Source organism: Herpailurus yagouaroundi, unplaced genomic scaffold, assembly GCF_014898765.1.
Source record: "Herpailurus yagouaroundi ecotype Mexico unplaced genomic scaffold, PumYag 188, whole genome shotgun sequence".
NCBI lineage: Eukaryota > Metazoa > Chordata > Mammalia > Carnivora > Felidae > Herpailurus > Herpailurus yagouaroundi.
The window spans coordinates 23,748,198-23,775,325 of record NW_024412419.1 but is presented as its reverse complement, the minus strand read 5'-3'; the positions used below and the strand labels follow the sequence as shown (position 1 = coordinate 23,775,325).

General features: G+C 37.8%; 1 protein-coding gene across 3 annotated transcripts in view; it reads right to left on the bottom strand.

Annotated features, from left to right (window-relative positions):
* CLIP4 (CAP-Gly domain containing linker protein family member 4) overlaps positions 1-27,128 on the bottom strand; it is an 86,310-nt gene that overhangs the window by 44,839 nt on the left and 14,343 nt on the right. Inside the window, exons 1-7 of one of the 3 annotated variants that reach the window (XM_040496413.1) lie at positions 26,361-26,437; positions 19,630-19,777; positions 11,526-11,665; positions 10,637-10,730; positions 8,931-9,092; positions 7,024-7,142; positions 3,624-3,860 (exon numbers count right to left, since the gene is read on the bottom strand). In XM_040496413.1, the coding sequence (XP_040352347.1) occupies positions 3,624-3,860; positions 7,024-7,142; positions 8,931-9,092; positions 10,637-10,730; positions 11,526-11,665; positions 19,630-19,762 (885 nt within the window). In that variant the 5' untranslated portion in view covers positions 19,763-19,777; positions 26,361-26,437. Of the gene's footprint in view, positions 1-3,623; positions 3,861-7,023; positions 7,143-8,930; positions 9,093-10,636; positions 10,769-11,525; positions 11,666-19,629; positions 19,778-26,360; positions 26,438-27,128 lie in introns of those variants that run through there. The other 2 variants (XM_040496412.1, XM_040496414.1) reach the window with 2 other exon arrangements.

Sequence of the window (27,128 nt, the reverse complement as noted above, 5' to 3'; positions counted from 1 at the left end):
AAAGGCCTCAAATCAATGATCTAAACTTCCATTTTAAAAAACTAGAAAGTGAAGACACAAAGCAAGCCAAAGGAAAGAAACAATAAAGATAAGAAATTAAGAACAGAAAAATAATAAAGAATATCAATGAAACCAAAAGCCGGTTATCTGTAAGGATAAATAAGATTAATAAACTTCTAGCTAGAGACCAAGAGAAAAATAAGAGAGGACACAAACTGCAAACATCATGAATGAAAGCAGGACACTGTTACACACCCTCAGTCATTTAAAGAATAGTAAGAAAGGGGGCACCTGGGTGGCTCAGTCAAGCAGCCGACTTCAGCTCAGGTCATGATCTCCCGGGGTTCATGGGTTGGAATGCCACATCAGACTCTCTGCTGTCAGCACAGAGTCTGCTTTGGATCCTCTGTTCTCCTCTCCCTCTGTCCCTCCCCCACTGCTGTGCACACTCTCTTTCTCTCTCAAAAATAAATAAACATTAAAAAATAATAGTAAGAAAATACTATGAACAACCCTATACCTGTAAATTTAATGAATGAGATAAGATAAAATGTTCCAATTCCTTAAAAGATGCAAACTGTCAAAGCTCACACCTGAACTGAATTTATAGTTTAAAACCTTCCACAAAAACAAAACAAAACAAAACAAAACAACCCTGCAGAACCTGATGGACTCACTGGTGAATTCTACCCAAGAATTTGAGGAAAAAATAATCAATTCTACACAAACCTAGATAGAATATAAAAGTGGAAGGACTAATTCTCAACTCATTCCCAGCATTACCCTTGATACCAAAAGCAGACACAAGGATCCTCAACAAAACAAGAGCAAATCAAATCCAGCAATACATAGAATCCAGCAATATATGGAAAATCAAATCCAGTGTCATGACCAAGTAAGGTTTATCATAAGAAAGCAAGGTTAGTTCAACATTTGAGAATTAATAAATATAATTCATCATACCCACAAACTTCTAAATAGAAGAAACTTATTCTCTCAACAAATGCAGAAAAAGCCTTTGGCAAATTTCAACATCCTTTCATGATAATAATAATTTTTTTAAAAAACTTTCAGCAAACCAGGATTATATGGGAACTTCCACAACTTAGTAAAAGATACTCACAAAATCTACAGCTAACAATTATGGTACTTAATGCTGAGTGCTTAATGCTGAGTGCTTCCTCCTCCAGATGGGGAGCAGAACAATTGATCAGTTCTTACTACTTCTACTCATCGTTATACTGGAGGTCCTTGGCAATGAAACTAGGCAAGAAAAACAAATGAAAGGCATACAGATTGGAAAGAAAGAAAACTGTCTCTATTCACAGATAACATGATTGTTTCCACGGGATATCCCAAAGAATCCACAAACAAGGTCAAGAGAATTCATAAATTAGGCAAGGTTACAGGATATATGGTCCATATACAAAAATCAACTGTATTTCTATAAGAAATTTCCAAAACACCACCATTTACAATAGCACCAAAGATCATGAAAAATTTAGGTATAAATGTAACAAGGTATATGCAGTATCTAAATGCTTAAAACTACAAAACTGATGAAATAAACCTATTAAATAGAGATATACTGTGCTTGTGTTTGAAAGACTCAGTATCTTTAAGACATTCGTTCTCCTCAACTGATCTATGTCAACACAACTCTATTCAAAATCCCAGCAGGACTTTCTGTATGATTTTAAATCCATAAGCTGATTCTACAATGTACATGGAAAGACAAAGAAACTAAAAACAAAACAAAACTGAAGGCCTAACAACAAATGATTGCAAGACTTACTATAAAGCTACAGCACTTAAGACAGGGTAGTACTGAAGAAAGGATAATCATTGCACCGATGGAACAGAATAAAATCCAGAAAGACCCATACACATAAGGTCAATTGACAAAGGGGCAAGGGCAATTCGAGAGAGAAAGAACAGTCTTGTCAAAATATGGTGCTGGAACAGATAATCAAACACAAAAAAAGAGAGAAAGCAACTCTATACCTAGCCCTCTGCACAAAAATTAACTCAAAATTAAATACAAACTAAATGTAAAACCTAAAACTATAAACTTCTAGGAGAAAGCATATGTGCTCTATCCTCTACTGTACTATGACATAGTGGAAAGTTTCTTAGCTATGCTAAACACACAATCCATATAAGGAAACGCTGATAAAATGGACTTCATCAAAATTTAAAACTTCTGCTCTTTGAGGGGCACCTGGGTGGCTCAGTTGGCTGAGTGTCCAACTCCTGATTCCAGCTCAGGTCATGATCTCGTGGTTCAGTTCATGGAACGAAGCTCCACATCAGAGCCTGTCAGCTCCGAGCCTGCTTGGGATTCTCCCTCTCTCTCTGCTCCAACCGCCTCACTCTCTCTCTCTCTCTCTCTCAAAATAAATGAACGTTTAAAAAAACAAAAACAAAAAAACTTCTGCTCCTTGAAAGACATCCCTAAGAGGATAAAAAGACAAGCAGCAAAGCAGCAAACTGAGAGAAAGAATAAAGGCAGCAGGATGGCCGTGAAGTGATCAAGTTAAACCAGCTGACTGGTACATGCACACTCATTATATGCTTCTACTTTTGTATAGCTTTAAATTATCCAAAATTAAAGGTAAAATAAAACAACAGAATAACTCTTCTAAACACCCATTCTCAGGCATAAGACAGGAAGACTAAGGAGGCTGAATATTAATCCCAAGTTAAAAATAATAATAAAAGCTAACCAATGCCCCATGGATACATTCTCTTGGAAGTTGATAAATGTCCTTCTCAACATAATCATTTGTTTGTAGTTTACCTTCCTTTTTGAAACAATTTGCTCAGGAAATCCAACTTCCCGATTTTGGTGTTTTCTGAGGAACCCGCATCACCCTCCCCATAAGCCCACCCAAATATTTAGACATAACTGTGTTAGGCAATTAGATAGGCAAGCAGGGATGCCCTGTTCCATTCTTCATACCACGCTCCCCATTAACCCCAAAGCTAAAGAAAAAAAGAAAAAGAAAAAGAAACAGCCCTTCCTTATGAGGTATTAGAAAAGAGAGAATGGCAACAAGTAAGTGCTGAAAGGAAACAGAGGCTTTGGAGAAAAAGAGGCATCTAGAGCATCTTCAGTAGGCCAGGAGGGGAGGTCCTCTTTTCCACATACACTTTTATTATCAGGTTAAAATAATATCCAAGATTTCTCTATTTATGGGATCTCAAGGCCAAACACCCATGAACAGCAAGGGTCTCCTTTGTTCCATTTGTGCCAGGTAGTCACAGTGGGAAAACCCACTGAAGACTGCAGGGAGCTGCAAGGAGATAGCTCTGGGCTCAGCATTGTCTCAGCTCACGCCTCTGAATTCACGCAACAGTTCTTCCGTACTCCAGCCCTCCCATTCCAGCAAAGACATCTTCATCACTAAGTCCAAGTCGTTTATATTCTTAGATCATACTTCATAGTAAGCGTGCATCTAAGCTTCACAGCTTCCGTTAAGTATGCTTCTACTTACACAATGCACTTTAAAAAAAAAACAAAAAACTCCCAACTCTGGCCACACTGTATATACCTTTGGCACCCAAGCCACAAACACTATGACCTGAGACACAGCTTTAGAGACCACAGTTACTTACTATACCTTCTGTCCTGCAATAACAACACGATCCCCCAACTTCAGACCGAGTGATGCAAGCATCGCCTTGCTAGTAACACGATCATAGCTTGGAAGCATGGGCTTTGAAATGTCGCATGATAGGGGCACCGCATCTAACAGCATCTGCTTGATTTCTTTAGCAGTTGCTGCGGCATCGGCCATTTCTAATGGCATTTCAACCGGGTCTGGAACAACATCAGCAGGGATCTGTCCTTTGTCGTTCTACAAGTAGAAGAGAACAATTTCAATTCGTATCTACTCCAAAGCTCTACACGGTCATACACATTAAAAAAAAAAAAAAAAAGTTTTTAAAAATTTAAGTTAAACTCATTCCTCATATATTTATTCAGACAATTTACTGAACATCTACTACGTGCCAGACACCATTCTAAATGCTACTGACGCCACAGTGAGGAGAAAAAATCTTGCCCTCAAGAAGCACACCTTCTGGTGGGAGAGACAGACTACAAACAATCAAACAAGTCAAGGATATATTATCTTAAATGGTAAAAAGTGGCAGAGAGAGAAAAACAATTCAGGGAAAGGAGGTGGAGACCGGGAGAGCGGTGTCTATGCATGCACAGTGGTCAGGGAAGGATGCACCGCTAAGACGCACTGACGCCGAGGCCCGAGGAGTCAGGTGTGGGAGTACCATGCAGGGTAGCCGGATGGGAAAGGCGGCCCAGGCTCGGGGAAGGGCAAATGCAGAGGTCATGAGTGGACAGCATGCCTGGCTGTGCAGGTTTGGAGACAGAAGTCACAGCACTGACTGGCTTCCCAACCCCAGATCCGAGATTCTGCCCACTATTCCACAGCCGCCGCCTCGGCTCTGTGACCTGACCCATCCTGCCCACTCATGGAGTGACTCAGATTTCAGGAATAGAAACTATAGTTTCAACACTTCTAAATTTGGGCTATAATCAAGAAAACAGCTCTGGTCTCACTATAAAGGAGAGACTGCATCCTTGGATTTATCCTGCAACAAGATAAAATGGTCAGTTACGAGCCCACTAACATTTGCATGGTGTTTATATAACCAAATCCTATCATATAAATTGTCTCATTTGATTCTCACATCAAGAAAAAGCTTACGAATAAAACAGATAAAATATCCATGCCCATGGAGAGTTTATACTGTAGTAGGAGAGACAATAACCAACTAAACACACAGAATATTACTACTGTTTCCACTTTGCCCATTAGGAAAATTCAGCGAGAAAAGATTAATGACTCACTCAAAGTCATTTACGTGATTCCTGGCAGAGGTGACATTTGAGTCCATGTCTAGGACCTGCTAGACTCAGTCGAGAATTTCTCCTACTCAGGGCGATCCTTCCCTCAAACATGTATCTCTCTTCTTTGTTCCCTAACCAAAACACTTGGATTCGATAAACATGCTTCCAGACTGTAATCTTCTTCTAATAAGATGAATCAAGATTCTTTTGCTGAGAAACTTCTTTTCCTTGTCCTCTCTACTGATTATCTTCAAATGCTCCGTGTGGGTGAAAATATGAGGCTTTTAGAACACACTTAGTTTGCAAGTGCCTCACATTTTTTGTTTTAAAATTCAAGTCAGTTTGATCTTAAGTAAACATATGGTAGGAAGACTTGTTATCAAATGGCTGAGACGGTGATGGGTCTATTTTAATCCCAGATTTCAAAGAAAATATACAAAATATAATAAAGGTGTGTATAACACAAATATGTACTCTTGATACAAAAGGGGGGGATATTTTAAAACCTCGTACTGATAAGCTGCAAACTATATTTACAATGACTATTTTACTTTAGATTTATAAGTCCTCACCTCTCTAGAGTAAGTCACACACTTAACATTAATTCCTAGAAAATGTGGCAACTAAAACTTGTTAAAAAAATACTAAATAATAATAAAATAACAGTGATGATGTCATGCTAACATAAGAAAGCTTGCTCATGATTAATTATAGAAATCCATTTTCTTCTAAAATTGTGGTTATCACAGTATGAGCCAGGGACTACTGCTGACACACATGTTGGCTGCTTTTTTTTTTTTAAGTATTAATCTTCAAAATACAATAATCTATTATTATTTCTGGCTTCAATTGGTAATCTACCTCAATGGCATGCCTCACTGCCTCTTACTAAATTCAAAATATTCTCTCCACTAATGAGGTCTTGTCAACAGTTGTACTAGGGAAAGCACACACACATCCCCCTCACATTCCAACCAAACTGCACAATCATCTCCTAGCCTTCGTGCACGCTACTCTCCTCTCTGCCTAAACCGCTCTTCGCACCTCCCTCCTCTAACCGTTACTTCTTAATGATGTTTAAGTGCTCAATGTCACCTTTGCCAGAAAGCCTTCCCAAGGCTTAGAGAGATACCCCTGGTACGTGACCCCATGGCACTCTGTGCCCACTCCCGCATCATAACCCACTGAATGCAACACACTACAGTAAAATTACTTGTCCATCCTCCCCTCTGGACTATATTCTCTTTGGAGACAAAAACTTCTATTTATTGTTGTATTCTCCCAGTGCCCAATAAACAACAGGGAAGGAGGAAGGGAGAGTGGGGGCGGGGGGAGGAAAGAGGGGAGAAGGGTTAATTAATCAAAGATGGGATTAAACAAAGTGTGGCAGAAAGAAGTAGGGAGAAGGAAAACAAGAAAGCGGGGAGGGCGAGAGGAAAAGGGAGAGGGGGGAGAGGAAAAGGGGGGAGGGAAGGGACTTTTTCAAACACTGCCCACTCCTGTCCCTTCAAGGGAAGGCACAGACCCCATTAAGAATCCCCACCAAAGCAAGTCACTGCTGTTAATACTAAGAAAAAGAACACTGAGAGCTGCTCTGTGAAGACAATAAAATAACCAAAGATTTGAAAATTATGAAATTCAATCCTGTGCGTTAACTTTGTAAATTAGTAACACAATTACCATGAAAAAATTAATTTTCCCTTTAATTTTTAAACATTTACTCCACTCCTAAATGTGCATTTTTAAAAATTTTCTGGAATGCTTTTCCAAAAAAATTTGAAATATAATTTAACATAGAAATATAACTTTAACATATGCATTTTTGATAGCTAAGTTTTTATAAATACATCAAAAAAACTAAATGAAAGATACTGAAACTCAAAGATGGTAACACTTTAAGGTACATTTTACTTCACTGATGAAAGGAAATTCTGTAGAGCTTACCAATACAAGGGGACTGAAATTCACTGCTATGCCTTATAATTATTTGAGATAAAGTTGATCACCATTACTCTTTATACGCAGCACAAAAATCTAAATTCTTTCCTCATACAGATTCTATAACAACATCCATATACAACTCTTTACTGGGAGATAACAGTAGACATTTTAACTCTTTTAATATTTTTCACTTTTAATTAGTCTCTTACCCTAAATGCAGGATTTGCTCCATGTTCCAATAAGCATCTCACGGTACTTGCACACAAGTTATATGCAGCAATATGCAGAGCTGTTCCAAAATTAAAGTCACTGCAAGTGGCATCTACATCTGCAATGACACACCACACGTATATTAACTAAAAACTTAGATTTAGCTATTACAATATAAAAGAAGACAGGCTGAGTTTGTCTGTTTGCTTGTTTTGGTTGGGGGAAGAACATTAATAAGCCACTTAATGAGACTTAAACCAACGTGCTAGAAGCACCGTTTCACATATTTGTCACCTATGTGATCACATATGTAATCACCATTCACAAATACAATCTCCATGTTACAATCTGGTCAACCAATTATTTTCTTAGTACAATAAAATATCGTTACAACAAGAACTGATATTATCATAGACTTTCCAACTATCACAAACTAAACTATATTTAAAAGAAGTTAATGGTAATAATTCACATTTGTAAAAGTATCTGAACACAATCTCTCATTAACCTCTTGCATACGTGCCATGACAACTACAATGAGGTAGAAGGGTTTACGTCAGGAGCCAGTAAACAATGGCCCAGGGGCCAAGCACAACTCGTCATCTGTTTTTATAAATAAAGTTTTACTGGAACATGGCCACATACATTTTTACATATTCTCTATGGCTAGACACCTTCCATAACTGCAGAATCAAGTAGTTCCAGTGATCCAGATTCCTATCTGGCCTTTTACATGGAAAGTAGTAGGTAAAATAATGCAGAATTTTCAAATCAGCAATAAGTTAAAGACTAATTAAACATGCAAATGTGTGCAAATTATATTAATTCAAAATACTTCATCAAACAAATGAATTTGGACTTCATAGTAGGAAAAAAGAATCTTGCAATTCTAAGGACATTTTAATAACCTTTCAATAAATCATCAAGATGCTATATTTAGACACAAGAAATCTTCCAGATTTGGAAATCCCATTTTGAATGTTTTCTGTAACAAGGGTTTTAAATACTTGGTTCCACTAATCCTTCCTTAACCTAAACCGTACCAGCCCACATGCCCTACCAACAACGGCAAACAACCAAGACATGCTCAGGACAGACCTTCCTGAGTTATTCAAGACACTGTACTACCAAAAGAGGCCCTTCTTCCCAACATCAATCAAAAATTAAAAGGTAAAAGTTAAAGATAAAATGGACGATTATACAAAGCAGGTTAGAAACAAACATTCTGGGAAATTTAACTGTTGAACCTATAGAACAAGTCTGCTACAAACGGGGAGAACACTGTATCCCGCCCACCTTCAACTTTAAGTATTACTACTGCACATGCTCTCATTTTTTTTCTCAAAAGAAAACCAACCCACTTGAGAGGACCAGAGAAAAAGTCAAAATACCAGGACTGTAATTTAGACACTCTGATGTTCAATTTTAGGGTATCACCATCAAGATAGGAGTGAGGGGGGAAAAAAAACCCTTGAAATTGTGTCCTTTAGTGGAATCACAGAATTTCAGAACCGAATGCCATCTAAAATACTCTTTATGATTTCAATGCTTAGCTCTGAAAGCTTTATTGCTCTATTTCTGGCTACTCGAGAGAAAAGAATTATATAGCACATAGATTCAATTACACTTTATAAAATCCATGTTAAACTGGGGAATTTGCAGATATAAAAACCCAGAGAACACTATTTTGTACTTTTAATTTGTATCTCTTTGTACCAAGCCTTTTGTGAAATGACAGTAATTAACCTTCAACATAGAAATATTAAACTATTCCTGAGAAAACGTGGAATAGGAGGTCATATGGAACAAGATGGATTAGAAGTCAAAATCTCTTTGAATTTTAATTTTTATGCCACTAATAAAGTGTTCAACTAATAACATCTAATGGTGATCTTATAGTACTTGCCTTTTGGTTTAGATGTCTTCAAAATCACTTTTATAAGCTCAGGGACATCAAAATAAGCAGCATAATGCAAAGCATTCATATTTGTCCAACGACTCCGTAAACTAACATCTGCTCCCAGATCAATAAGCTGAGTTGCAAATTTTACAGCTGTATCAACATCACCTAAAGAAAGTTTTCTAAATTATTCTTCTTCAGTACAAACTGCAGTTCCAATAGATGGCTATCTAGTACCTCATTTTAAAAGCCAAAGTAAATAGCATACCAAATATATACATACACCTCAAAAATTTCACTTACAAGGAATTTATTCTAAGAAAATAATCACACTCAGAGATATGGATAAACACTTAGCCATAAAGATGTTCATCACAGCACTTTTTATCACGAATAAATTTCTGAAACTAAACTACTTTACAAATAAATAATAAATTTTATTCTAAAATAAAGTTCTAGGGGCGCCTGGGTGGCGCAGTCAGTTAAGCGTCCGACTTCAGCCAGGTCACGATCTCGCGGTCCGTGAGTTCGAGCCCTGCGTCGGGCTCTGGGCTGATGGCTCAGAGCCTGGAGCCTGTTTCCGATTCTGTGTCTCCCTCTCTCTCTGCCCCTTCCCCGTTCATGCTCTGTCTCTCTCTGTCCCAAAAATAAATAAACGTTGAAAAAAAAATAAAATAAAATAAAGTTCTAAAAGCACAATAATAAGAAACTGGTTAAATAAATCATAAGTCATCCACATAATGGAATATTTATACAAAGCCATTAAAAACAATGTACTAGGGGTGCCTGGGTGGCACAGTCGGTTAGGTGTCTGACTCTTGATCTCCACTCAGGCCATGATCTCAGGGTCATAAGTTCAACCCCCACATTGGGCTCTGTGCTGGGTGTGAAGTCTACTTTAAAAAAAAAAAAAAAAAAGGCAATGCACTAGATTAGTCCTACTCAGTGTGCTCTGTGGACCACTAGCAGTCCCAAACTGTAATTTCTCTGTCCTTTTGATAACCCTTTTCTTTTTCCCTATACAATCATTTCTCCAGAATATATTAATCAAAATTTCATGCATTATGAAACACAAGTGGGCTTGTATTTTATATCTTTATCTCATTTTTCTATTATAATTTCATTTTTACTTTATTTTACAAAAAGAATCAGTCCATGATGGATTGTAGAAAAAAAAGTCCTTAATCAACAGCTTAAGAAGTCTATATCAGACTATTGAAACAGGGACAGAGACTCACAATATATAGTTAAGTAATAGAGGCAGGTTTTATACAATGGTAAAAGCACAGAACACCAATCTGGGAAAAATGTGCATACATGTTATGTATATACAAATACCCCTCGGACAGGCCTAAAGGCTGGGGTCTGTAGGGACTGGATACTTGGAAAACAACTTGGGTTGTCTAACCGTGCCGTAAACTCTCAGGAAGGTTCTAGGGTGTTACCGGTTACTCTCACCTAGCGAGCATGCAGCAATGAAGCCTGCTCGGATGTACCAGGCTGGGATGTACCAGGAGACTATAAAGCCCCCCTGAGAAAAGGGAGGGAAGGGGACAAGGTTTTGGGGAAGACCCCACTGAATGCTTGCCTATTCAGGGGATATTGTTATCATCAGCTGGGTACCCTCCCAGGGACTGTGGATGGCATAAACACAGCTTATACAAACACAAATACAGATGTCTTAAGCCACTAGTAGTTTGCCACACACTTACCAATACCATGAGCTCCAGATTTGCAAGTATAATGTAAAAGTGTCATATCTGTCAATCCATCTCTGTCATTCACATTGCAACCTCTCTTAAGAATCTGAGGAAACCAAGGATGATATCATGATAACATGGCCACTGAAAGCCGATTTCAAACCCATGCTGAGAACCAGGTTAGACCATCTTATTGGAATTTGTTCTCAATAAAATGAGTATCGAGAACGGGCTTCTCTCAAGGACAAACTTTAAATCTACATCCAATAACAACGATGAAAACTGAACTTGTCAGCAGACTGAAGGAAATTCCTAAAGACGATTCCAGGGTAACCTGGCACTCCAGATACGTACTTTACTTAACCTCTCAAAGGATCAGCAAAATTTTCTTTATAATGGGCTTAATGGCATTTGAAAATAGATACATAACCTTTCTCTCCTTACAATGTGACAATGTGCAGGTCAAGGAACCCAGTAACTCTTGCTTCCCTCCTTCAAAAAATCAAATGTTTTTAAAACTATACTCAAGCCTAGATCTTTACCAAACCACCCACAAGTATAGGTAAAACGTGTCGGTAATCAAATCTCCTCATAGAGTGTATTTTTTAAAGTTAACAAAATTAATTTGTACAAAGAAAGGAAATATGGAAAATGCCTGCTGCCATCAAGAGTCTATAACGTCAGAGCTCCAGGTGTCAGCAAATGAGGAGCATGAGGGAACAACGGAAAGAATGTACAACTGCTCTGAGCAAAGCCTGGAGATACAAGAATAAACATCAGAATGTTTCAAAGGTTTCCCATGTATCACCACCTTTCCGTTCAGATGGCAGGGTTCAAAGGGGAGCACCTATACAATTAACAATCCCAATGATGCCAAATGTAAAATGTAGGAATTCCTTACCTCATTTCCAATAATGTCAATGTTCTGCTGGACCTGAGGAACCCACTGTCTTAAAATGGCAAATAATTCTGATACAGAAGTTTTAGGATCAAAGAGAATTTCCTGGCATGATGTATCATTAGGATCAAAGAAAGAAAACTCTGTTTGAAATTAAAAAAAAAAAAAAGATATAAATTAAACTTATTAAAAGTTACAAATAAATATATTGAAAATAATAAACAATAAGACCAGTGCTCAAATGATACAAATATTTTTAGATCCTAGCAAAAGTTTACCTTAAGCAATTTTCAAAACCAAAGTCAAGAAAGCCAAAAAAGTATGAAGCATTCCTGAACAGCTGTGAGAACGAGATTTCTGTGCATCATACCACATTTTTTTTACAGATGAAACAAAAATGTGAGTGCAACCCATCTCAAACACTGAATTTTCCAAGAACTACTTCTAAGGCACAGAAACTTTGTCAAATTTTATCAATATTTTCAGCTCTTACAACATAAATATATCATGAACAGTAGATTCACATCAACCACTCATAAAAGGGAAAATACCAAAATATCAACTAGTCTATAATTTTAAATATTCTTTTTACTTCTCTGATTTGCCCAATTTTCCATAAGAAACAGGCATTGCATTACTTTTTACGCACTGGAAAAGCACAAGGAGAACTGCCACGCCAACCAATTAGGCAACAGTCTCTGGCAACACAGAAATGAAACTTAGGACAGAGTGACTGGCTTATTTTGGAATGTGTGTTAGTAAAAACATGGAATATTAGCAAAATTGAACATTACCTAAATATCTCTTAAAACTTTTCTAAGATAAAACTTTTCTAAGATTCACAGACAACTTTGGTCATCCTATGGCTACAGAATAAAAGAGAATGGAAGAAAATCAGATTCTACGATCTTGAAGAATCTTAAAAAAAAAGGGGGGGGGGCAGGGAATCTAAAAAACCAGAAGCATTTAAAGAAGGAAAGCATTAGCGAACCAACATTTGCTGAGTGCTTACAATTTACCAAACACTACACAAGTCCTCACAAACACCTTACCTAGGAGGGATTATTGTTCTCATTTTGCAGATAAAGAAACCAAAGCTCAGACTAAATCATACTCAAAGTCACACAGCTAGTGAGTGGCAAATCTGGAATGGAAAACCAGTTCTATATCCAAAGTCTATCTTCCTTCCTCTACTATACTGTCTCCCGAAAAGAATTCACTATTGAAGTCAGCTTCTAACAGCATACATGAGTAGCAGGATTCGTATTTATGTTCTTTATGTTTTTAAATATTTTCCAAAATTACACTTATGTACACATAATTCATACTTTTAGAATCAGGATAACTAAAAGGTGAGTATAAAAGCCCACAACCAAGGATGTGTATAAAAGGGGAGCCACAGTCCATTAGAAGAGAATCAGAAAGACTAAAACTAGAATAAGATACTATCCAAAATCTCAGACAACAGAATGGTACTCTAGGTTCAGAAGGGAAGACACAGAAAAGAACTGGTATCCAACATGGAGAAGCACCTTGCATGGTTTCTTAAACATAGATTTTGGCATGTTTCTTATAAACAGCAGTTGACTAGATTGGGGAGGGGGTGTCTAATTGATTTATCTATTCAATAAATATTTATGGATGAGCCCCTTTCCTAGGCATTGGGCATTTCTAGTAGAGAGATTTCTAAATATATACCTAAAGAGACTCTTCTGCATGTGTCTGCAGGAGACAGATTCAAGAATTCTTACTGTAGCATTTATTATAATGGCAAAACATTTGGGCTGAAACATCTCTCCATAAAGGAATGGATTGGAGTGGCCTATTCTTTTGCTTTTTTACAACTAAATAAATGAATTCAGATATCTAAGTCATTAACTGATAAGCATAGGTCTCAAAAAAAACTTACTGATCAATAAGCTACATAATAATATGCAGTATCTATCATTTACATAAAATTACAAATACACAAAACAGTACTACACATTGTTTACGGATGCTCATATGTATAATAAGTATATAAATAATATGGTTTGGAATCATCACACTAAATTTAAGATAGTGGTTACCTCTGGAGAGTAAGGGGAATAGGACCAAAGGAAAACAAGGAGTTTCAACTTCAAGATTTTCATGTAACTAAAAAACAAGAGCTAAAGGAAAAATGACAAAATATAATATCTATTCTTTCTGATGGTAGATATGTATGACTTACATGTTTGCTATTATTATATTTTGTGCATTTTTATATTCCCATTTTGTATTCCTATTTTTAAAAAATGAAAAGCAACGGAAAAAGAATCCCACACATAATATCAAGGTAACAAACATAGCAATGAATGTGTGAAGCTTATTTATAGAAAATTGGAAGAGGAGAGGGATTTAAATGGAAAAGACATATTACACTGCTGAACTAAAAAATAAAATATTTAAAACTGTCAATTTTACCAAAAACAATTATTTAAAATAATTTCAATTCTAATCATCATCTCACCAAGACTTATTTTAAGAGGAGATACAAAATGACTCTACTGTTCATCTGTTGGCAGAGCTTCTCAAACATTAGTATAGATAGGAATCACCTAGGGATCTTGTTACTATGTAGATTCTGATCCAGTAAATCTCAAGTGGGGCCTAGGATTGGCTAACAGGCTCCTAGTGACGCCAATGCTACAAGACTAAAGATCACACTTTGAGTAGCAAAAATCTAGAAAGTAAATGTAAGATAAATAAACAAGAACATCTGAACTAAAAAGAATGATGACCTGAGTAGCAAGAGGGAACAGTAGCCCAATAAATAATAAAGCATAAAACAATGCTTCAGTAATTATACACTGAGGTGATAGCAAACAGCAGGTATCATTTAAATAGTACTTACTAGGTGCCAGGGACTGTTCTATGCACTTTATAAATATTACCTAATTTAATCCTCATAATGACCATATGAGGTAGGCACTATTATTGTTCTCATTTTATCAAAGGGGAAGTAGAACAAAGAAGGGGCAGTTAAAAATAAGTAATTTGCCTAAGAATACACAACTGGTAAGTGGTTGAGTCAGGATTAAAGCCAGACTGTTTTGTGATCTTAACCTCTATGCTACACTGCATAGTAACAAATGTAAACTAAATCCAAAGTTTGAGCCCATACAGAAAAAAAAAAAAAAAAAAAAAAAAAAAAAAGCTTTAACCTAAAGAAAGGTAGAGGTGTCCCGTTTACCCACTTCATGTCAACATGGAGTAATGGGGACCAGATTTACCCTGCCATCTGAAACAACAAAAAAAAACAAAGGAAATAGATAAAATGCAGTTTTCAAGGGCACTGGACATCAAGGCAATGAAAGACAGTGACTCCTAAGAGACAGGTATAAATAAGGTGAGTCCTACGATTGTCCCAGGTTTCTGCACTACAGTGCAGAGAGAGGGAAACCAAGAGAAGCCCAGAAGACTCCCTATGTGAGAACCCAAGGAAATCAAGGAAGCTAGAGCTCACAGGGAAGAGTATCAGAGGAGAGAGAACCTCAAAGACTTATGGAGGGTCCTCTTGAGTACTGAACATACATTTACAAGTAAAACCCAAAGTAAGAGAAAGAACCATCTAAAAGGATTAAAAGGATCAGAGCCCAGTGCTTATAAAAGGCCTAAAATAGTGCCTATTTCTACCAAAAAGACTAGGGAAAAAATTCACAGGGCACTGGGTAGAGTACTGAATAGTGAGAAATAATTAGCCTGAGATTAGCACTGCTCCAGAAGTACCTAACAAATCAAAAAACCAGACCTGAAATGGCCAAACTATTTCCAAGTAACTTAACTGCATCCCAGAACAAACTTCAAGAATATTTATAGGAATAGAAAAAACACAGCACTGAACAGGTAAATTCACAATGACTGTCATTCAATCAAAGATTGCTGGGCATGCAAAGAAAGGAGAAAACAGGACCCATAATCAGGGATAACCAACTGAAAAAGACCTAGAGGGGGCGCCTGGGTGGCTCAGTCAGTTAAGTGTCCAACTTTGGTTCAGGTCATGATCTCACAGTTCATGAGTTCGAGTCCTGCATCAGGCTCTGTGCTGACAGCTCACAGCCTGGAGTCTGCTTTGGATTCTGTGTCTCCCTCTCTCTCTGCCCCTCCCCTGCTTGCACTGTTTCTCTCTCTCTCAAAAATAAATAAACCTTAAAAAAAAATTTTTAGGGGCACCTGGATGGTTCAGTCAGTTAAGCACCTGACTTCAGCTCAGGTCATGATCTCACAGCTCGTGAGTTTGAGCCCCATGTCTGACACTGTGCTGACAGCTCAGAGCCTAGAGCCTGCTTCAGATTCTGTGCCTCCCTCTCTTTCTCTGCCCCTCACCGACTCATGCTCTGTCTCTCTCTCCTTCAAAATAAATAAACACTAAAAAAAAACTTTTTTTAATAAAAAAAGTAAAAAATAAATAAATTAAAAAAAAAACAGACCTAGAGTTGGCACAAAAATTATAATTAACAGTGGGGCACCTGGGTGGCTCAGTCAGTTAAGCATCCAACTTCAGTTCAGGTCACAATCTCATGGTTAGTGAGTTCGAGCTCTGCATCAGATCGTCTGCTGTCAACACAGAGCCCACTTCAGGTACTCTGTCTTCCTCTCTCTCTGCCCCTCCCCCACTCTCATATGCTCTCTCTCTAAAATAAACATTAAAAAAAATTATAATTAACAGAAAAGAATATTAAACCAGTCATTATAACTGTATTCCAAATGTTCAAAAAGTTAAGTAGAGACATGAATGATATGAAAAAGACATAAATCAAACTTTAGGGATGAAAGCAACATCTGAGATGAAAACTACACTGGGTAAGATCATCAGCTGATCAGACACTGCAGAAAAAGAGATTAATGAACTTGAAGACATAGCAACAGAAACTAAAATGAAACAGAATTTTTAAAACATGAAAAAAACATCAGTGAGCTGTGGGACAACTTCAAGTAGTCTGATATTCACGTAACTGGAGTGTCTGAAAGGGTTCAGAGGCAGGAAAAATATTTGAAGGAATGATTACCTAAACTTGATGAAAAGTGAAACCAACGGGTCTAAGAAGCTCAACAGACCCCAAGCACAAGAACATTAAAAAAAAAAAAATTACACCAAGACACATAATGGAAAAATTACTCAAAAATCAATGATAAGGAGAACATCTTAAAAGCAACGGGGGGGCGGGGCAGGGAAGACGCATTACATTCAGAGAAACAAAAATGAAAGCAGATTTCCTATCAGAAACAATGCAAGTAAAATGACAATGGACCAACATCTTTAAGCACCAAAAGAAAAAAAACTATCAACCTAGAACTGTATACTCAGCAAACATTTTTCAAAAGAGAAGGTAATATAAGTATGTCCTTAGACATCTAAAAGCTGCAAGCATTCCTCACCAGCAGACCTGTACTACATGAAATGTTAAAGGAAGCCCTTCAGGCAGAAGGAAAATGGTGTTGACTGGAAATCTAGACCTGCACAATAAAGAACACTGGAAAAAATGGTAACTACATGGGCAAGTAAGATTTGTTATTACTTAAGTCCATTTAAGAGGCAATTCACTGTTTAAACAAAAGTAATAACACTGCATTGTGCAGTTTATGACACACGTGATATGTGCTCTGTGTAAACTAGCTCTGAAGGTATTCAAAGCAATCAAAAGTCTTTATATTGTCTCACAGAGTAACCACCTTGAGAATCAACACTGAACTATACATCTAAGCTCTGGTTTGTGCAGGGTGGTCTTTCTTTGTTTCTTGTTTTAATCTCATTCTCAGCCTCACATTCAATGGCTCACTTTCATTACACTTAGCATAAAATACAAATCCCTTGCCAAGGCTTAAATAATCCTGCAAGATTTGCCTTCCTCTCCAACTTCCTCTCCTGTCATTCTGCCCCTCAATCACTTTGCTTCTTAGCCACGATGGCCTTCCATTAATTCTTAGGATATACCAAAGGCTTTTCCCCCAACTCTGTGCCTTTAACTTCCTATTCTTTGGCTCGTAACACTTCTCTCCAAGATCTTCTTGTGACCAGCTTCCTCTGACTCCAGATGACTACCCCATCTATAATAGATGCTCCACTAATCCTCTATCACAGCACCCTGTTTTTTTCCTCCACAAAACTGACTGGGATATTTATATTTTGTTTATTATTTTACTATCTTTTCCCACTAGAATGTCTGTCTTGGTCACTGTGTTATCCTCAGCACCTAGGACAGTACCTAGCACATAACAGGCCCTCAAAAAATACTTAATAAATACAATTCAGGGTGCCACTTTTAAAGGGGACACTGACAACAGTGTACTAAGAAGGAAACAATTAGAATGAAAAGGGTCTAGAAATCCTGCCACTGAGGGAATGATGAAGGAACCAGAAACTTGTAGCCTACGGAAGTACAAGCTAGGTAAAAATATTCAAATTATCTCTAAATATTTGAAGGCTATCATATAAAGAAGTGTGTTCCACACAGCAAAAACCAGTATCAGTTGGCCAAAGTTTCCAGGAGACATATTTTGAGTGTAAATACAAAAACAATTTTATCACACCTAAAACTTTTTAACCATGAAATGGACTATTTCATTAGTTTCCCACTCTTGAAGATATCCAAGTGACTGAGTGGTTATTTATTAGAGATCTTGAAAATAGAATTTCTATCCTAAGAAGTGAGTAGGGAAAAGCTGACCTACAGGTCCATTCAGATTCTAAGAATGTATAATTCTAAGCATATAAGCAATATTTAATTTCAGTTATACATAAGGGTCAATATCCATTATCACCTTACATTCAGTGTATTTATTCAACAAACACTGACTGAGCAACAAATGGTTATATTAGCCCTAAGACAAACCAAAACAAAGCTTGATTGCTACCCCATCCCAAAGAGCTATGGTCTGGGTAAAGAGATCACACAATTATGACTTGGGATAGAACGAAGTAAGCGCCATAAGCAAGGTACAAAGTGCTTTAGTTAAGGTTTTTCCTGCATTACTGATTTTGTTATACCTGAAGATAAGCCCAGTCCATGTTTTGTAAAAGCTGCACATACCTCCCAGGATATAGGCTCAGGTTTTACATAATACTTTTGGTGATTACAAGGCAAAATCTGAACTTGGAGATGAGCAGTTATTAAAATCGATATTACTAAGTTAGATAAATTCCCAATCTAATAATTTTATACCTACTAATACTTAAAAATTGCATTTCTAAACAAAAAAAAATAAAAAATAAAACCTGCATGATCTTTACCTCCAAAGACGATTTGAAATGATGACCCAATACTTTACTTGAAAAATCCTAACTAAATTAGAAATGTAACAAATCTATCAAATTTATCTCCTTGTTTTCTTTTATTATTTTATCAGTATCTGATAAAATACAGGTCTAGGGAAATAAGCCTAAATAAGTAAAAACTAGAATAGTTATAAATTTACATTTTACAAAGGATATTTAAGTGAGCTGATTTAAATATGAGCCAACCCATTCCACATTCCAGGGAAAGGTCTCACTCTCCCTGCCTAGGCATATGGCTTTTTTTTTTTTTTTTAAGTTTTACTGTCTTTGTGTATACCTTATAATTACAATGGAAGACACCTGGGACAGGCCAAACTCGGCTTGCTTATGTACTGAAACACATAACTTATTACACTGTCACCCAAATTTGGATCATTTCAGCAGTGATTATTTGGTAAATTAGATCCTAGCATTTCAGAGACAACAGGGCCCTTAGAGATGGCTAGCTCACAGTATTTTGTTTTCTTAATACATGGCTTTTTAAGCAAGTCAGTATATTTAACCAAAATAAATACATCAATAGCAAAAGAATGCTAGATGTCTAAGCACCACTGCATTCTAAAATAAGATCCTCTAAATCCATCATGGTGCTTAAAATGAACATTTTTACATAATAAAAATGCAGACAGCAGAAATAAAGCATTTAGCTTAAGAGGCAGAAAAAGGCAATTGTATTTTTGAAAAAGGAAAACTAGCAATTTTATGAAAACCACAGCAAATGGCTTTAGGAAGAATTATGAATGCAAAAAGGGCATAAGATAGAAGTCAAGTCTCCAGTCTACAGAAAACACATACGGCTACTTAACATACCACAGTCCGAAGGCATTGGTGCTGCAGAAATGGAAAAGACAACTGGTGTATCAGAACCTGGAAATAAAAATGGGTATCTTCCAATCAAAGAATTTCCTTCTACTGGAAAATCTGGAAGGTCCTCTATGGTCATCTTCTAGAAAGCCACCTTTAATGAGAGAGAGAAAAAAGCCTATCTATTGTATTTGTATGCAACTTAGAATGATTGCCTTGAATCACAAAAAGCCTATTTTCTTTTAATATATAATCTACTGACCTTTTTTTAAAGATTTTAGTAATCTCTACACCCAACATGGGACTTGAACTTACAACCCGGAGATCAAGAGTTGCATTCTCCTCTGACTGAGCCAGCCAGGACCCCCAATCTACTGACATTTTTTAACTTCAACCTTCAAGAATCTTTTTGAGAGAGGAAGGGGGAAAAACTTCCTTTTAGCAAACTGCTATTAAAGAATATATGTTGTTTCACACTGTCTCTTACAGACATGCAATCTTTTTAGACAAAGCTCAGGAGAAATAAAAAGCTAAGTATTTCCCCCAAAACACATGAAAACCTTTTTTATAAATATTGTTTTTGCTTTTTAATTTTTTTTATTTTAGAGAGAATGAGTGTGCGCATGAGCAAGTGGGGGAGGGGCAGAGGGAGGGAGAGAGAAAGGGAGAGAGAGAGAATCCCAAGCAGGCTCCATACTTGGCACAGAGCCCAATGAAGGGCTCAATCCCATGACCCTGGGATTACGACCTGAGTTGAAATCAGGAGTCATAACCTTGGGGCACCTGGGTGGCTCAGTCGGTTAAGTGTCCAGCTTCAGCTCAGGTCATGATCCTGTGGTCCGTGGGTGGGTTCGAGTCCCACATCAGGCTCTGTGTTGACCACCTCAGAGCTGGAGCCTGCTTTGGATTCTGGGTCTCCCTCTCTTTCTGCCCCTCTCCTGCTCGTGCTCTGTCTCTCTCTCTCTCTCAAAAATAAATAAACATTAAAAAAAAAATTTTTAAGTCAAACACTCAACTGACTGAGCCACCCAGGCACCCCTAGGTGAAAAGGTTTTTAAATGCTGAGTTAACCCAAGTGGGTGATATTCTCTTTACTTAGAGTAATAAAGGGATATAATATCCCTTGTAGATGTACCTCTATCATAGGATCTGACACAGGTTACATTATCTATCTTCTAACAGTTCATGCCATGTGCTCATCACATGAAAATGATCTAGTTTAGAGTGTTCTCGTTCTTTTCTGACATCCTAGAAAGCTTCACTGGAAATCAATCACATAACTTGTACAAATATGGGTCTAAGAGCTCCCAGCATTGTTTACTTCTCCCCAACATACAACATCCATTTAGTCCATCCATGCAGAAAATGGAAGGCCATGCCTTTTAAACCACATCACTGATATTGCCTCTTTTTCCCAGAAAACATGAGAACTTAGGATGTTTGCCCTGCAGTGGACTGCTGCACCCTAGCTCAGATAGAAATGGCATAGCAGAGCAAATGTTGGTACAACTGAACTATATATAAAGGTAAAAAGCATCCAGTTTCTTTTGCATCAAGTCTGTAAAGTGTGAAATATTATAAATCTCTTCATCAGTGTTAAATATAAGCAAAGACCATACTACAAAACTAAATAAAAATGATTCTAGGCCATTTCAGTAGAAAGAATAAAGATAATTAACTGGCAGCTTACCCTAGCAGATAACACCATGCTAGAAATTATTCAGTGTGTGTTCTATACTTAACCAATCCTATATTAACCATCTTTACTCCACCATCACCACCCTGATCCAAAGAAACAGTCACCTCTCTGGGCTAACTGGTTCCTTTCCAATGATTCATGTTTTCTGAAGACTGTCAGGAACTAGTAACGAGTAAGGTGACTTTTTTTTTTGTCATAAGGCACATGCTTATGTGGACATGGATATTCTTTATTAAATAACCTAATACACTGTTACTATGTTAAAGGTATTCATGTTTTCTTAGATGCTAAAGTTAGTTGCCACCCAATACATTGAATGATTATGATAGTAACCCTACCACATTAATGGGGAAATAACAAGGAATTGGTGCCACACAGCGAGGTGATCTTCCTCAAACACTTCAATTCCAAAAAGTAACACACATCCCCAAAGACAGTCCTCCTTCAATGCTATAGCTTCTCAGTGATGAAAGTAACAGGATTTCTACTTGTTGGCTGCTACTTTTGGCAGTAAATCTGAGCAAAATAGTCTATGCACAGTATGAAGCTTCCTTTGAAATCAAGGGACATAAACAAGGCTTAATAACTATTAAGGAATCACCACATACAAGGCACCACACTATTCTGGATGTTTTGGAAAATACGAAAGTGAGTAAGATAGTCCAGGCTTATTAGCTAGCTTACCATCTACTAGGGTGAATAAAATAGCACTAGTAACTATAGATGATGAAATAGAATGGGGTATGTTCTGTGACATAAGTACAAGGAACATCTACATTGGGCACTCCTGACAATCAGAAACAGTGCATGAAGAAAGCATCTCCCAAGACGGGTCTTGAAAGATCAGTCAGCAGAAATTTAAAAGAAGAGCATGTTAAACGAAGTAGGCTGGAACAAGGGCACATTTAGGTACATTGTTTGAGGTAAGGCTGTAATGTTTTTTTAGGACTCTACTTGGGAGTATTTCATACACCTGATCAAAGACCAAACCACTTTATTCCATAAGCACTGGGAAACTCCTGATTTCTTAAAAGGAGAGAGTTCTGATTCAAACCATGTTTTAGGAAGATTCATCTGACTACAACCACACTTTAGAACTCACTCATGTTTTTATACTCCTAATTCTTCAGCCAAGTGATTAAGTGGCTATCCTTCTGAGTTGGTTAAGAGGAAGCCACCTTTAAAAACCTCCCTTTTAGAAATACAAATCAAAACCACACTGAGCTATCACCTCACGCCAGTCAGAGTGGCTAAAATGAACAAATCAGGAGACTATAGATGCTGGAGAGGATGTGGAGAAACGGGCACCCTCTTGCACTGCTGGTGGGAATGCAAACTGGTGCAGCCGCTCTGGAAAACAGTGTGGAGGTTCCTCAAAAAATTAAAAATAGACCTACCCTATGACCCAGCAGTAGCACTACTAGGCATTTACCCAAGGGATATAGGAGTGATGATGCATAGGGGCACTTGCACCCCAATGTTTATAGCAGCACTTTCAACAATAGCCAAATTATGGAAAGAGCCTAAATGTCCATCAACTGATGAATGGATAAAGAAATTGTGGTTTATATATATAATGGAATACCACTTGGCAATGAAAAAGAATGGAATACGGCCTTTTGTAGCAACGTGGATGAATTGGAGAGTGTTATGCTAAGTGAAATAAGTCATACAGAGAAAGACAGATACCATATGTTTTCACTCGTATGTGGATCCCGAGAAACTTACAGAAGACCATGGGGGAGGGGAAGGGGAAAAAAAAGTCAGAGGGAGGGAGCCAAACCATAAGAGACTCTTAAAAACTGAGAATAAACTGAGGGTTGATGGGGGATGGGAGGGAAGGGAGGGTGGGTGATGGGCATTGAGGAGGGCACCTGCTGGGATGAGCACCGGGTGTTGTATGGAAACCAATTTGACAATAAATTTCATATTAAAATAAAATAAAATAAAATAAAATAAAATAAAATAAAATAAAATAAAATAAAATAAAATAAAAATTAAAAAATAAAAACCTCCCTTTTATAGGGTAGAGCTTCCCATCCAAAAAAAATTTTTTGAAAGTGATCCTCAGAGCAACTTTCATTTCCTTGTAGACTGCTGAGATCCTCACAGAACTCTATCTTGCACAACTATCACAGGAGCTAGATTAGTGTCTTACACATATTTCATTTAGATGCAGTGTGGAAAGATGATTCACTCAACAAGGTGGAATAAACACTGTCATTTCATATACTAGATACTTCAAGCCCGGAGAAGCTACAATATTACCTAACCAACGTCCTGAACATTCTTTGTATTTTGTGTCTTCATTGCATTTTTCCTTAGTCCCATTTCCTTTCCTTCACGAAAACTCAACAGTCTATCTCTAGTCCCACTTAAGAAAACTGCACACCTCTAAAAGTTTTAGAATCCTTCTGAAAAGCAATTTTTGGGTCTGAAGATCTAAGACACCTGGGATCTCACTCAAACTTGGTCAAACTAGAATCAAATTCCCCAAACTCTGATTTATATAGGAATCCCATCCTACACCATCACCCCAAAACAGCTCTGAGAAAATGCAACTGGTAACATGGCTCAAATATCTTGTGATTTTTCAAGGATTCCTGGTCTATTCCCTAACACAGAATGGTGGTGAGAAGAGATGGCCACTAACTTTTTCAAAGCGGTTCAAGGCTAGTAGACCTCACTAAGGAACCTCATTATGGTCAAGAGACTCCCTCAGCTTTATCTGGAATATGGTTCAAGGGCAGCATCTTTGAACTACTCAACTAACAGGAGATCTAAGCTGTGTCCACATGAGTTAGAATCACGAGGCCCTTTCATTCATTTAAATACTATATTTTGCCAGGAGCCTTTATTTCCATTAGATTCCCAAAAAATTACCATAACCAAAATAAGCATTTAAATCATATCTCCAAGGTTCCTTTAAAAATTAAAAATGGGGTGCCTGGGTGGCTAAGCATCCAGCTTCGGCTCAGGTCATAATCTCATGGTTCATGAGTTTAAGCCCCGCATTGGGCTCTGTGCTGACAGCTCAGAGCTTGGAGCCTGCTTCGGATTCTGTCTCCTTCTCTCTCTGCTCTCCCCTGCTTGCACTCTGTCTCTGTCTCTCTCAAAAATAAATATTTAAAAAAAATTTTTAATTAAAAAAAAAAAAGTAAAAAATAGAGGGGTGCCTGGGTGGCTCAGTCAGTTCAGGGTCTGACTTCGGCTCAGGTCACGATGTCACAGTTCGTGAGTTCGAACCCCACATCAGGTTCGCTGCTGTCAGCACAGAGCCTGCTTCAGATCCTTCCCCCCCCCCCCGTCCTTCCCCTACTTGAGCGCTCTCTCTCAAAAATAAACACTTTAAAAATTAATTAAAAATTAAAAATAGAATTACTAAGTGATCCAGTGATTCCACTACTAGGTTTTTACTCAAAGAAAATAAAAACACTAATTCAAAAGATGTATGCACCCTACATTTACTGCAGCACTATATACAATAGTGAAGGTATGGAAGCAACCCAAGCATCCACCCATAGATGAATGAATAAAGAAGACTGGGGGTAGAATATTACTCACCCACAAAAAAGAATGAGAACTTGTCATTTGCAACAATATGGATGGGCCTAGAGGTTATAATGCTAAGTGAAATACGTCAGACAGAGAAAGACAAATACCATATGATTTCACTCATGTGGAATTTACGAAACAAAACAAAGGAACAAAGAAAAAACAGACTCTTAAATACAGAGAACAAACCAGTGGCTGCTAGAAGGGAGGTGGATAGGTGGTGAGTGAAAATGATAAAGAATAGTAAGAGTATTCTTATCATGATGAGCACTGAGTAATATATAGATTGATGAGTCATTATATTGTACACCTGAAACTAATATAACACTGTATGTTAATTATGCTTCAATAAAAGATAATAACCAAAAAAATTTAATGTAGTATCTCCAGCTATCCATTTATTTGTTACATATATAAATCTATTCAATCACTAAACAGGTATTTACAGTATTCGATACTTAGTTGCCTCTCAGCCCTAGAAAGAATATAAAAGACACCTGCCCTCCAGAAGTTCATTAGTCACTCAACAAGCATTTACTGAGTGTTTCTAAGTCCTAGGCTGGGCATACAAAGAGAAAGAAAATAGGCATGCCCTCGTCCCCACATAGGTTAGAGTCTAGTAGATTCCTATAAGAAAGTTGAAATTACTGTACAGTTGTAATAAATGCTGTGTTCAAGAGGGTCAGTGGAAGCTTCCTGAAGGACTAAAAATTTAAAGTTGCAGTGTCCAACCAGGTAGCTACTAGCCACACGTGGCTATTTACATTAAACTAAAATTTCAGTTCCTCCATTGCTCTAGCCCCACAGACGTACTCAAAAGCCACATGTGGGTAGCAGACACCATGCTTAGTGCAGAAACACTTCCCTCGTTGCAGAAAGTTCTATAGAACACCACTGAAGGAAAACAGTGCTGCTCAAATTCCAGATGCGAAAATAATAAGAATCAACAATAAACAAAGGCTAACAAAACTAAGCAAGCCAATAGCAGCACGGTTAATTATACATAAGGAACCAGGGAACAGTAAGCCTGAAAGTAACCAGATATTTGTAGGTTTAAACAGGGAGAAAGAGTTGATTAACAAAAAGCCCACTAGTACATGTTTCAAAACTGGAGTTAAGAACAATAAAAAGACACCATATAAATATCACTTTTTTTAAAAGACCCTGCTAGTGAAAACTGTATCTGGTGAATCTGAAATGTCTGAAGTAAGTACTACAAATAATATACCATTTGTTAAATCTTCTATCAAACAAGTAAAAATACTCATATTTCAAGATCTAATCTTACAGCCCAGGTGGTCCATTACCAAATGAAAGCATTTTTTAAAAACGCATATTGTTAGCAAAATAAGATAGAACCAGGATGCTTTTGCATAATAAAGATGTAGAAGGCTAGATTTCTGCCATTTTCAATTCTCTGCTTTCGGTCCATAGTCGCTCCGTGTCCCACATCGCCTGATCTTCTGCCATTTACACGACTTACTTCAAATTGTGCAGAAGGTTCATAAATGACAAACGTCAATCTGAAAATGAAGTATTTGCAGGATGTTTCTAAGGAGGAGGGTGTTTCTATATTGAAATATTTCACAGGCACCGATTTATACTATGAAATTGCTACAGTGTGAACCACAGTCTAGCTGGGAACATAGAGCAAGTTACTATCCCTTGAGAATATCATCCTCTGATATATATCAAAACACTGTCTCAGAGTTTAAATCCAAACTGCCTCTTTAGTCTCGGGATGAATGAACAACCTGACATCTAAAAGAAAGCTGACATTATAAACCCATCAATCTAATCTACAAGGATGAGGTCTAAACCAACTCTCTGTTAGGGCAGGGCTCAGAGCAAGTGCCCCCAACCCTCCACCCCAACTTCCCTTCCCAATTTCCTATTATTTCGAATTAAGGAATCTCAGGATAGCCAAAGGCTGGAAGCAAAGCCATTTGGTTTAGCTTTGCATTCCCACCGGCAAAAGGTTTCTTAACAATTTATTAAGCAAGGGGAGGCACGGGAGATGTGAAGAGGCCCGCTGCAGAAAAACACCAAAGGCGGCGCACCGCACGCAGCACATCTGCGTGCGGGTGACACTCCCAGGGCGCCCGGGCGGCCGCGGCTGCGGAGGCGGACAGGGGGCCCGCAACCCAGGCACCGCGCCGCTCCTCATCCCAAAGTTACACAGCCCGCGAGGAGCGGAGAGGAGAAACCCACCTCTCCGAAGGTGGGCCGCGCCGCCCCCGCCCCCGGCGAC